The sequence below is a fragment of the Anomaloglossus baeobatrachus genome, chromosome 4, assembly GCF_048569485.1.
Source record: "Anomaloglossus baeobatrachus isolate aAnoBae1 chromosome 4, aAnoBae1.hap1, whole genome shotgun sequence".
Lineage (NCBI taxonomy): Eukaryota > Metazoa > Chordata > Amphibia > Anura > Aromobatidae > Anomaloglossus > Anomaloglossus baeobatrachus.
Genome location: NC_134356.1, coordinates 486,785,333 through 486,798,309, shown reverse-complemented (window position 1 = coordinate 486,798,309; position 12,977 = coordinate 486,785,333). Strand labels below are relative to the sequence as shown.

The 12,977-nt window shown below is 43.0% G+C and overlaps 1 protein-coding gene across 1 annotated transcript in view; it reads left to right on the top strand.

Moving 5' to 3' along the window:
• The window catches only part of LOC142303905 (protein unc-13 homolog B-like), a 246,707-nt gene that overhangs the window by 130,788 nt on the left and 102,942 nt on the right, over positions 1-12,977 (top strand). The window contains exon 6 of the mRNA XM_075345769.1: positions 9,141-9,252. Coding sequence (XP_075201884.1) covers positions 9,141-9,252 — 112 coding nt within the window. The remainder of the gene's footprint in view (positions 1-9,140; positions 9,253-12,977) is intronic.

Below are 12,977 nucleotides of genomic sequence, written 5' to 3'. Positions count from 1 at the left end.
TGTTACAGTGAGACAGTGAATACTCTTTAGCTATCAGGCTTTTATGGTTAACAGGGCACTGTATACTTTGCAGCTATCAGGTTCCTTCTATATATGGGCAGTTTTTTGGATTCAATATGAATGAGTGCATGTATGGTCTTACTAGCAGCACTGATTTATGTTATTCTGTCCCATCTATGAAAGAACCTGTTCTTATAGCATATAGCTTCATCTGTGTCTGTTATAACAGGGCAGTGTATGTTTGTAGCTATCAGACTTCTATATATGGGCAGTTTATGAACAGAATGTAAATTCTAGTGCATGTATGGTTTCACTAGCAGCACTACTTTATGGTATTCTGTCACGTCTATGGAAGTACTTGTTAGTTTAGCATATAGCCTGATCTGTGTCTGTCTGTGTCTGTTATAACAGGGCATTGTATACTTTGTAGCTATTAGACTCCTTCTATATATGGGCAGCCTTATGGATATTAGTGCATGTATGGTCTTACTAGCAGCACTGTTGTTATGGTATTCTGCCACAGTTATGGAAGTACCTGTTATATAGCCCCACTCACTCATGTCTGGATGTAACAAATGGTTTCTGGGAATTAATAGTGTCCCTACGGGATTTTTTTCTGTTTTTTTAAAAATGTGTGTTATTTAATTATGTAATAAAAATTAATGTTTTAACCATGAACCACTGATTTGTTTCCTGATTGGGGACAATTGCTTGTGTTGGTCCAGTTGAATTTAGTGGCATGAATATATGGTTAGGTGTTTTGTTGATTAATGGGATTTTCATATTGCCCATACCTGTCACTTTCCACTGTTGAGTTTGAATGAGCATCACATGCTGGAAACAAAGTTGTTTACCCACAATTTTGGAAAGTTGACAACAATTTTGTCTTGCCCATTTTTAGGGTTTTATGTGAAATTATGTCCAATGTCTTTTTTTTCCTCTGTTTTTTTGTGTTCTCTCAGTCATGCGTACGGGATTGAAAAAGACCAAGTAAGTGCGGCTAAGAGCAGTTCTACTATTTCATATGTGAGGCAGCATGGCACATTTTATAAAAATATTTTAGTGTAGGACTGCCCCAAAGAGATTTGCCGTGACGTGGCGGGGTAGCTCAAGAAATTGCAATTTTTTTTGCCAAAAATCTAAAATTTTTATAATAAGTGCAGTTTGGAATTTTTAGTGCTGAAGTGCACATTTAGTGCTGGCTTTTCGTTTTTCTTCATTGAATTAGTTGGTGGCTGACCCCCACCTTGCTTATCACCCCAATTTGGGATATATTCCACCTGTCTAGATTTTGGCGGTTGGTGGCTGTTCACATTCAGTCATCAGACCCTATCCACAGGATATTTACTTCATGCAGCATTTTCTTGGGCCTGTCCCGCTCACAGCCATGACTCAGTCATAGGTACGGGATTGAAAAAGACCAAGTAAGTGCTGCTAAAAGCAGTTCTACTATTTCATATGTGAGGCCGCATGGCACATTTTATAAAAATATTTTAGTGTAGGACTGCCCCAAAGAGATTTGCTGTGACGTGGCGGGGTAGCTCAAGAAATTGCAATTTTTTGCCAAAAATCTCAAATTTTTATAATAAGTACAGTTTGGATTTTTTAGTGCAGTACACATTTAGTGTTGACTTTTTGTTTTTTTGTGTTGTTGCAATACAAAAAAAAAGGAAATAAATATGTATGACAATACATGTGTAATTGCACTAATTTTCTGGGAGAAATACTTAATGTTCCTGAACAGTTTCAAGGATGTCAACAGTTTCGACCATGACTATATATTACTCCTAAAAAATATGTCACACAACACCCTAGAAAACAATAGCATCAGATGGACAATGCCCTTAATATGATCCATGAATAAGACTTAACGATGTTCTTTTGTGGATACCAATACCACATACTTTTACTTTTAAAGTTTGAAATAAATTGACTTTTTATTCCTCCCTGCCTGCGGTCCACTGGATTTGTTTTTTCTTCTCATAATTAATAGTGCCAAACAGATTGTGTCCCAGGCAGTAGTATTGCAACACACAGTAAAGGTTTCCCCCTATTTGTTCCACAAATAATGATGACACTTTTTTACTCCATGGTACCTACTCACCATAATAATAGCTTCTTAGTAACCCTTATAGATTCCTCAAAGTAATAATTTCTCTTTGTTTTGCCCCTACTTAACTGACCTTTGTTGTGCTGTTAGAAACTTATAATGTCCTATAACACTAGAAGTCCCAGGAATTTCGAGCTCCATAGGGTTCCAATGGTAGAAATGTTAAATTACCCCTCTCTGGGACTTCTAGTGTTAATCAGTAATATTGCACCCTGTGTGACCAATCATAGCAGTGATGATCAAATGTTGTCACTATATGCCAAACGTAATTATAATACACCCTGTGTGCCTCCTAGAAAATAATAAAGATGAACTCTTTTATTGAGTTGGGCTACAACACAGATTGTTATTATTATTTTGGAGCAAAAAAAAGGTATTATGTGTTATTGTTGTTAAACATTTCTTTATGCCCACAAACAGTAGTAGTTGACTTTGTGCCCAAACACAGTACAGATGGCTACTTTTCTGCCACTTAGTAATGAACAGAGCCCCTTATAGGGAAAGTAGTGCACCCCAAATCGAAAATAGTATTAACAAACAATGCTCCTTCATAGCAAATTGTGAATTTTCATAGCAAATAGTGTTGTCTTGTAGAACATAGAGCCGCTTTGTAACAAATAATGTTCATTAGCATTAAATTGTGCCCTGCTTTTTCCGTTTCAATTCCCTAGTTTGTGGAGCTGCTGAGGCCTTTATCATAGTGCCGTAGGATCATAGTTAAATGTTCGATAATAACTTATTTTATGTACACTGAATGGAAATGAGGAAAATTGGATTTTGCTCCATATTTTGTTTTCCCTTCCTCCAGATCAACACAGCGCAAAATGAAGTTGAAAGAGGGTTTCTGGTTTTATTTAGATACTTTTCCTTACATACCATATTTTTCGCTTTATAAGACGCACCTGATTATAAGACGCATCCCCAAATTTGGTGAAGGAATAGAGAATTTTTTAATAAATGAGGTCCGTCTTATAATGCCAGTGTCCGTCTAACAAATAATATAGGGTATATGTCCCTCATAGCCCCCTCATCCTAAAATTAGCCCCCTTAATCTGCATATGGACACCTTATATTGAACACGTCCCCCAGTGATGCCACATTTCCCCTATGGCTGGCACACATCCTCTATGGCTGGCACACGGCCCCTGTGGCTGGCACACAGGCCCACTGTGGCAGGCAGACAGGCCCACTGTGGCAGGCAGACAGGCCCACTGTGGCAGGCAGACAGGCCCACTGTGGCAGGCAGACAGGCCCACTGTGGCAGGCAGACAGGCCCACTGTGGCGGGCAGACAGGCCCACTGTGGCGGGCAGACAGGCCCACTGTGGCGGGCAGACAGGCCCACTGTGGCGGGCAGACAGGCCCACTGTGGCGGGCAGACAGGCCCACTGTGGCAGGCAGACAGGCCCACTGTGGCTGGCAGACAGGCCCACTGTGGCTGGCAGACAGGCCCACTGGGGCTGGCAGACAGGCCCACTGTGGCAGGTAGCCAGGCCCACTGTGGCAGGCAGCCAGGCCCACTGTGGCAGGCAGCCAGGCCCACTGTGGCAGGCAGCCAGGCCCACTGTGGCAGGCAGACAGGCCCACTGTGGCAGGCAGACAGGCCCACTGTGGCAGGCAGACAGGCCCACTGTGGCTGGCAGACAGGCCCACTGTGGCTGGCAGACAGGCCCACTGTGGCTGGCAGACATCACCCTCTGTTACATATCGCCCCCATGTTGCTGCTTTTAGTATAATAAACTCTTTACCTTCTGCAGCACTGTCTTGTCTTGTGTGTCCCTCCTCGGGGTTGAGCTCCTCCTGTCTCCTGCACTTCCTCCTTCCTGGTTCTAGTGCAGGTCATGTGATCGGGACAGCAGAGAGATATCTCTGCGTGCCTAATCACAGCAGCAGGAGGGAGACCGGGCAGACGCTGGAGGGGATGAGTAAAGAGTTTATTATTTTACTATTGGCAGCAGCACAGGAGGCTATAGCTAACACAGGGGGAGGGGGGATCCTGTGCGATCAAAGGTAAGCACAGGCAGATATAATATGTGCAGCTCCCCCAGCCCATCAGCGCGATGCAGTTTCAGCACCACGCTTCTGATGGACAGCGGCTGTGCATATTATAAGAGCGGGAGCAGGAGATCAAACGCTGCTGCTCCCAGCTTTTCCTGCCCCCAGCAGCCCCCAGCACGGCTCCAGAGCTGCCCGCACCTCCACTGGACTCTGTATGTATGTATGTATATGTATATGTATATATATATATGTATATGTATATGTGTATATATATATATATATATATATATGTATATATATATATATATATATTATACCCCCCCTCCCGTATATTCGGATTATAAGACGCACCCCCTACTAACAAAAGTGCGTCTTATAAAGCGAAAAATATGGTACTTTGGTCGCGAATCATCACTGCCTTTGTGCCTGTTTTTTGTCTAGTTTTGTACCCTCTTTATTTTGTTTGCACCCAATTTATTATTTTATTTGGGCATTTATTGAAGCACTTTTTATGTGTTCACTGGTGATGGGCGAACCCCCCGATGTTCGGTGTTTGGGAAACTGGCCTATTGTTCTCAGGCCCAATTAAGTGTAAAAAAATACCTTAATGTGTGTCACAGTTTCTGTTGTTTGCATACAGTGCTGAGGTCTTGTCGACACCACTATCGCCAATCACGAAGCAGAGTGGTTATGCCAATTTGGGTAATAAAGTAATTGTTCAGCTCACCACTCCATGTGTTGCTCAGCAGCTCCTAGTCCAGTGCTCGGATCCAATGGTTTGGAATGCACAGGTGCAAATTCAATCCAAGGAAGGGGGGGAGGGGAGGAGAAAATCCAGCACCGAAGTAAAAAAATTCCTATTTATTTCAACAATTAAAACATGGATACATATGCAGTTATGCCTTACGTGTTTCGGAGAGACAAAAACAGCTCCTTATTCATAGGCAACATAGTAACAAATGAAAGCAAAGCAAAAATTATGCCAATCTAGGCCTCTTTCACACGTCAGTGATTCTGGTACGTATGTGACAGTTTTTATACGTACCAGAATCACGGACATACGCAGACTCATTAAAATCAATGCGTCTGCGCACACATCAGTGATTTTTCACTGATGTGTTTCCGTGCGGCGCACACGCATGTGTGTATGTTCCGCATGGACACACGCATGTTTTTTTCTGGCATCACTGATGTCACATGGATCACACAGTGGTGTGTTCTGTGAAGCACGTACCAGAAGAACACGAACATTGAAAATAAAAAGCATTTTAAACTCACCTTCTCCAGCGGTGCTGTCTCCAGCTGATGCTGTCTCCTGCTTCCAGACCAGCTAATTATTCTCATGCATATGCAGTTATACACTGCACAGCCGACCCGGAAGTAGCAGCTGCGGTGAGGAACAGCGGCCGAACACAGATGAGCCAGAGATATCAGCCCCACGCATAGCAGTGGCATGAACATGTGAGTATGATTTCTGTGTATTGTCACAAATTGCACATAGAGATCACACATGTGCCATAATCACGGCACATGGAGGGACATAGGCACTTTTAACACATCAGTGAAAAAGTCTGTTTTTCACTGATGTGTGTAAGAGGCCTTAGACAGCGTGAGCCGCTGAGCTCAATAATTGGCTGCAGTGCTTTGGACGTGATGTCAAAGTTGTAGACAAAAAACACAGACCAGATCAGTGATAGAAACAAAGTGCTGACCTCCAATGTTGTAAGTAAAGCATAATTTTTTATTTTTTTACATTCAACTGCATCTGAGGGCAAATTTTCTTAAAGCAAAACGATCCTCTAAGCTGTATAGAGAACCTTAAAACCCCTTTAACTAGCTTTTGTTGTAGCTGTTTTGTTGTGACCGAAAGTCAGATTATGGGATCACCAATAAGGTTCAATTTATGAGACTCTGGGCCCTTAGGTAACGAGCGCTCAGAAAAAAGAATGGACACTGCGTAGTGCGCAAAACCATTCTGTTTATTCCCCTGTGAGCAGTTATATTATACTATTTACAAATGAACATAATTCATGTTGGAAATTTCCACTTGCCACCTCTTTCTGATGAACGTTCAGGGATAATGCCACGCTGTCGAAGAAATTCCAGATGGCAATGTAGGAACCTGATGATTTATTAAGTCAACATGTTTTAGAGATCTAGGTCTCCTCCATCAGGACAAGTAATGGTAATGTAATTTCTTGTCCTGATGAAGGAGACCTAGATCTCTGAAACACATTAACCTAATTAAACATCATGTTCCTACATTGCCATCTCGAATTTCTTTGACAGCGCGGCATTAACCCCTTCTTTTCCTGACGTTTGATTGCCTCTGCACGTGGGGATGCGCCAGCTGTTTTTACCTGTGCGGTTCAATGGTTGTGGCTTCTCACAACCCGACAAGGTGAGCCTTAATGCATTCATATCTCCTGGTTTACCAGGGTAAGACGCCATTGCACTTCTTTTCTTCTAGTGTGATTGATGAACGTTATGAGTTCTTTACCTTATTATGGCTTTTCTCAATGAATTATCCATAACACACAGTTTCTCAAAACATCACAAATAAAGGCGGAAAATATTAGACAAAATTTGAGACCCTAACAAGGTAGTAAATATAATGAGACTACAAAATTGATTACAGTAATTTGATATAAAATATAGAATACAGAACTTACAGAAATATAGAAAACTATTAAGTCTTCTTTATGACCTTTTGGCGTCTGATTTATTCATATGTACAAAGTACGTAACTGTGAGTATAAGTCAGATACACACAAATTAAATAAATATATGATAACTAGGGATGATCGAATACCTCAATTCTTCGGCTTTGCGAATATTTGCTGAATAAATCGCCGCTATTCGACTATTTGCGAATATTCGATATGCAATGTAAGTCTATGGGAAACCCCGAATAACAACTATTTGAAACTATTCGGGCTTAGACTTACATTGCGCATCGAATATTCGCATAGAGGCGACCTATTCGGAAAATATTCACGAAGCCGAATATTTGAGGTATTCGGTCATCCCTAATAACTAATATTTTCTCACTGTAATCCCGTGATTACACTAAGAATATGAATTCAAAGTAATTAATTAATGTGTTGTTCAATTCATTGGCAAACATTAAAAACCGCCCTCTAAGGTAATTATCTTCTTATTTTCTAGGAGATACTTAAGTGATATTTTACAATAAAGTTCAATATGGGAAATGTGAGAGTGCAAATTAGAAAATCTAAGCAGTAATGTGATTTGTTTGCTGAAGGCAGCGGAGGTGTTTTTGAGTAATGTCTTGTAACTGCTGTAGGTAAAATGTAGAAATTAGGTAACTCTTAAAGGGAACTTGTCATGTAAAACAATGCTATTATCTTTCAGATATGGAGTTCATCTGCATGTAATAGTGTTATGTGACCAGGCATGGATATACCATTGGTGCAACCTATGCAGCCGCCAGGAGCCCAAGAGGTTGGGGGGGCCTATTTCTACTTCCAAAGAAGGTGGAATTGTGCATATTGATTAGCTCTTGGGCTGCAAAGAGCCCATCTATTTTTCTTGCACAGGGGCCCTTTTCTGTCTGTGTCCATCGGTGTCTGTCACAGAGGGCCACATTGCAGGGAGGAAATTAACTTTATTCTTCTCGGGACTTTCAGTCATAGAGGTGCGGCCAGCGTGGTTTCAGTCACTGCTCTGTGCATAATGAACGACGGCAGTAACCACATCCCAGCAATGACTGCCATCCAACTCTGTACTAATTCAATGCCGAACCGACTGGGAGTCAGTGTCGGTGGTGAGGTTATGGGCGCTGCTCACTATGCACAGAGCTGTGACTGAAACCACACCATTCATGACCCTATGACTGAAAGCCCCAAACTTCCAGGAGGAATAAAATGCATTTCCTCTCGGCAGTGGGGATCTCAGTGCGGCAGCTGCATGGTGTCAGAACATTGTAAACCTGCAGATCAAGCCCATATCTGCAGATTAATAAACATGACAGGTTTTCTTTAAACAGGATGGCAAAGAACCGATTTATAAAATATGCAAAATTATGACAAAAATTGTATACAGAGAGAGAGTTGTTTTTTGTTATTTTTATTCAATTATTGGTAATGTGCATGGTAATCTACAGGTTGTACCAGAAGTGGGTACAGAGTTGAGTAAATAAAATTCTATGAGATTCTATGAGTGTACATATAAACTGATGCAGCACTATGGAAAGTAGGAATTGCCTAAAATGTTATGCAATGTGGTAGCGCCGCAACTCGGAACCAGGACTCACTTTGCCAGACAACACTTTTACTGTCATTCGGGCAGTTCCTCATTATGCTTTTACAGTTAGGGACAACCTTGACCTCAGCTTTGCATGGCATTAGATTGGACAAAATGGCATCAATGAATGGCTTCCAAATTCACAAAACTTAACATCAATTAGCTTCTTTTTTGGGGGTCTACTAAAAAAAAAAGAGTTTTTAGAGACCGATGCTATGGAAAACGTAAATGTGTTAATCTTGGAAGCATTATTGTCATTGATGCAGACCAGAATTTGTGTCCTATTACCGACCGGTACTTATCAGGTTCTAGAATGTTGCAACGTCGTACCGGACAGGTCCGAGGAGAGCTGCAACACTGATGGAAGAAATTTCAAGCTCTTTTGAGAGTAATCCCTTTTAAATATTAATGTAACAATGTGACAAGATGTGATTTAATCTTCTTTTGTTATGTGACATTGTATATTTACCCATAAAATCTGTTTCAATAAATATCCTTGATTCAATTATATACCAACGTTCAAACCATCCTATATACTTTAGAATTTCAGATTTACATTTTTTCCTATAACTTGTTAACAATATGAGTTCTTTACCATGGGAGTTGTGAATCCTTAGTTGGCCATGAATAACAAATATGAAACAGATGTGATTATAATTCATACTGATTATATTTTAGCTCTAAGTGTTGAATTGTTTGCAAAAAAAAATACCCATGACACTTATCGATCAAATACAGTAGTTTATTCTTGCTAATTGTTACAACAGATGGCATGATGGAGAACCAAGAGGATCCAACCAGCGATAAAGATGAGGTCTCTTCTGAACTAAGTCCTTCATCGCAGAATTATATTCTAAGCACTATCAGAAAAGAATCAAGGTATTGTATGCAGCACTGTAAAACCATTAATACCATAGTGTTCCTTAACCATTTCTGTGCAATGTTATTTTGTGTGACGAGTACAATACAGGTGTAATGCCAACATGCACAGGATATCTTGGTCCTGGGGGCTATAGCTAAAAGCTATCAAAAATTATTAGGCTTACTATTTCTTTTTTGCTGTTTTTTGTTTGTGAGCTTCAGATTTCTTTATACTTAGTTAACTGAACAAATATTTTTAAAGATTTTTTTTTTGTACAAGAAATATGTATACGATATCACTTAGGATATTTAAATTAATGAGATTAGATGTTTTCGCCACACCCATGACAAATAGGTATAATCGTGCCCACAGCCATGCAGTCCTCATAGTCAAAAACTAGCCGTACCGGTTACACTGGACAGCTGGCGGACTTGACACGGTTTATGAGTGAAATATCTGACTTGCTAGATCTAGTCCTAAGACGTTGTGCACATGTTCCGTATTGTAGCACATTTTTCTTTAGAAAAATGCAGAATGTAAGCAAGAAAAATGTTGATTAAAATATATGCACTTTTTTTTATGTTTTTGCATGCGATTTTGTTGTAAAAACTCTGCAACTACACTGAAAAAACTGACATACTGCAGGTTTGAAAACAAATACTTTAATGGTTGAAATCTGCAAGGAAAAAAATAGCAGCATGTACATGAGATTTCAGAAATCACATTTACTTTGCTGATAATGAAAAATTCTACATTTTTTCCGCAGAAAAAACACAGGGAAAAAACGCAGTATGTGAACAAGCCCTAAGTTATATTAGATACAACATCATAGCTATGATTGACATTGCAAACTCACAAAACACAGTATTTTTCTGCTTTATAAGGCCTGTTTCACACGCCAGTGATTCTGGTACGTTTGTGCTTTTTTTTAAACGTACCAGAATCACTGACATACGCAGACCCATTATAATGAATGGGTCTGCTCACACATCAGTGATTTTTCACTGCATGTGTCTCCGTGCGGTGTACCTGCGTGTCCGTTATTGCCGCACGGAGACATGTCCATTTTTTTCTGGCATCACTGATGTCCCACAGACCACGCAGTAGTGTGGTCTGTGAAACACGTGCCAGAAAAAAATGTGCTTTTAAGATAAAAATCATTTTTACTCACCCGGCTCCAGTGATGTCCTCTGCAGCCCGTGCAGCTTGTTGCTTCTGAGCCGGCTCATTACTGTCGCGCCTATTCATGATGCACGACACAGCCGACCCGGAAGCAGCTGCTGCGGGGGTCAGTGCCGGCCGGATGCTGCACCGCGGGAGCGATCAGCACCATGGAGAGCGGGAGCGCGCACAGGAGAGTTAATCTCTAAGTGCAATCACGGGCCACTGAGAAAAGAGCCCGGATTGCACTTAGACAACCCACGTGTGCCATGATTCACGGCACACGGAGGGACATGTGCGTGTTTTACACGCCAGTGAAAAACGTCAGTGTTTTTCACTGACGTGTGAAATGGGCCTTAGATGCACCGGATTATAAGACGCACCCCAAACTTAGACATAAAAAAAGGTAAAAAAAAGAAAAAAGGGGTCCGTCTTATAATCCGGTGTTCTCTTACCGGAGGGGGGGCAGCAGTGGTGGTGAAGTGGGGTCACAGGAGGCAGAGGTTGTGCTAGCAGGCACGGCAGGTCAGTGGCAGCAGGGTCCGTGGTGGCAGGTGGCGTCCGGGGTGGCAGAAGCCGGGGGACCCGTAGTGGCAGGAGCCGCGGGGCCCATGGTGGTGGTGGCGGCAGCAGCAGCGTCGGTGACGGCGGGTGAGTCATGCAGCAGGCTGGTGCAGTGAGTGTCCCAGTGTCCGCAGTCCCGGTTCAAATAATGGCGCCTGCGCAGATGGAGCTCTCATCCAAGGGCTCCATCTGCGCACGCGCTGACTCCCGGGGGAGCGCGTGCGCAGATTGAGCTCTCATTCAAGAGCTCCATCTGCGCACGCGCCCGCTGCCATCATTTGAAACTGGGACCGCGGACAAACTGGGTAACTTGCTGCACAGCCGCCCGCCCCGCACGCACAGAGTGGCAGCCAGCAGGCTGCCCGCCCACCCTGCATGCAAGCGGCCGGGTACCTGTGCTTGCGTGCGGGCGGCAGCCATCTGCCGCCCGCACAGGCACCCGACCGCCGCCCGCACACAGCACCCAGCCGCCGACCGCCGCCCGCACACAGCACCCGGCCGCCGCCCGCACACAGCACCCGGCCACCGCCCGCACGCAGCCACGGTTACCCAGCTGCCATCACACGCAAGCACAGGTACCCGGCTGTTTGCACGCAGCCACAGGCACCTGCCCGCCCGCCCAATCACCGCACAGACAGGACCCCCAGGTACCGCTATATTCGCTTTATAAGACGCACCCCCCATTTTCCTGTCAAATTTTTGGGAGGAAAAGTGTGTCTTATAAAGCGAAAAATACGGTAAGTCTTAAGATTGAAATTTGCTCCATTACAAACACATCTCATCTACATACTATATGTATTTACAGCAAAAAACAGGCTTTACAGGGTGGTCCGATGTCTAAATTCCTATTTGTTGCTACAATGTAAACTAATTTCTAATGTGGCAGCATTAAAAATTCCCTACCCTTCCCTGACTACGCTATGTAACTACTATTGATTTTTTTCCCTACTTCCTGTCTGATGATGTTTCGTTTGAGTATCCCAGTGCAACTCAAATGAAGCGTCATTAGGGGACAGATAGTGTGGTCACTAACACAGCCTCTGCCCCTTTCCTGAAACGAAGAGCCATCAGTGATGCTCATTTCAGTGGCTGGTTTGTTTCTTGCTGTGTATCTACATGCTGTCATTGTGTGATTTGCACAGTGACAAAACACTGTGTTGCCTGTTCAGATTAGTACAGCAGGCAACACACAGCATTGCTCACTGTCAGTGCATGGTGTCACAGTACCCCGTGGCGTGCAGAAACCAGTGCCACCATCTCAAGGGATGTCACTGTGAGGACACTGCTTGTCTCTGAATCCCGCTGGGTACTCTAACACCAACTACACATCAAGACTGAGCGCTTGTTGGAGACAATCTCTGCCTGCACAGAGCGGTCACAGAACACTCCTGCCAGACATTCAGAGGCTTTTACTGATGTCTCATCTACAGAGCAGTGACTTCTAGTGATGGGTGATCCTGAACTGTAAAGATCGGGGATCGTACCAATCACATAGTAATCATATACACAATCCCGATCACGAGCTTTCATGTACACAGTCACGATCGGGCGCTGTTAAAAAAAAAAATAAGAAAAAAAAAAAAGCACATTATTAAAAAACATTATGATCATACTTACAGGTGCCACGACGCATCCTGCAGACTCTGTCTCCCGGCCGCTTCTGCTTCCACGTCCGATCATTGCTGTGCCCCCTGGTAAGCACACACCGCCTAAAGGATCTTGCATGACGTCATAGCCCTGTGACCAGTCTGACGTGAATTTTGTACAGACATTGGCTTACAGACTAGACTGGTCTCATGACTATGACATCATCAAAGGTCCTGTTAACTGAACCTTGATTGTCATTGTGCGAGTGTCGCATCACGGCGCACAATCTCTTCACAGGAGCTATCAGCTGCATGTATTTCCATGCAGATGAGGCGCTCCTGTCCTGAGAGCGTCAGGCTTTCTGCGGTGATGCAATGCGAGAAACAAGTGCAATCATATCCTCACTGTCATCCTGCTTCTTGCTCTGTAC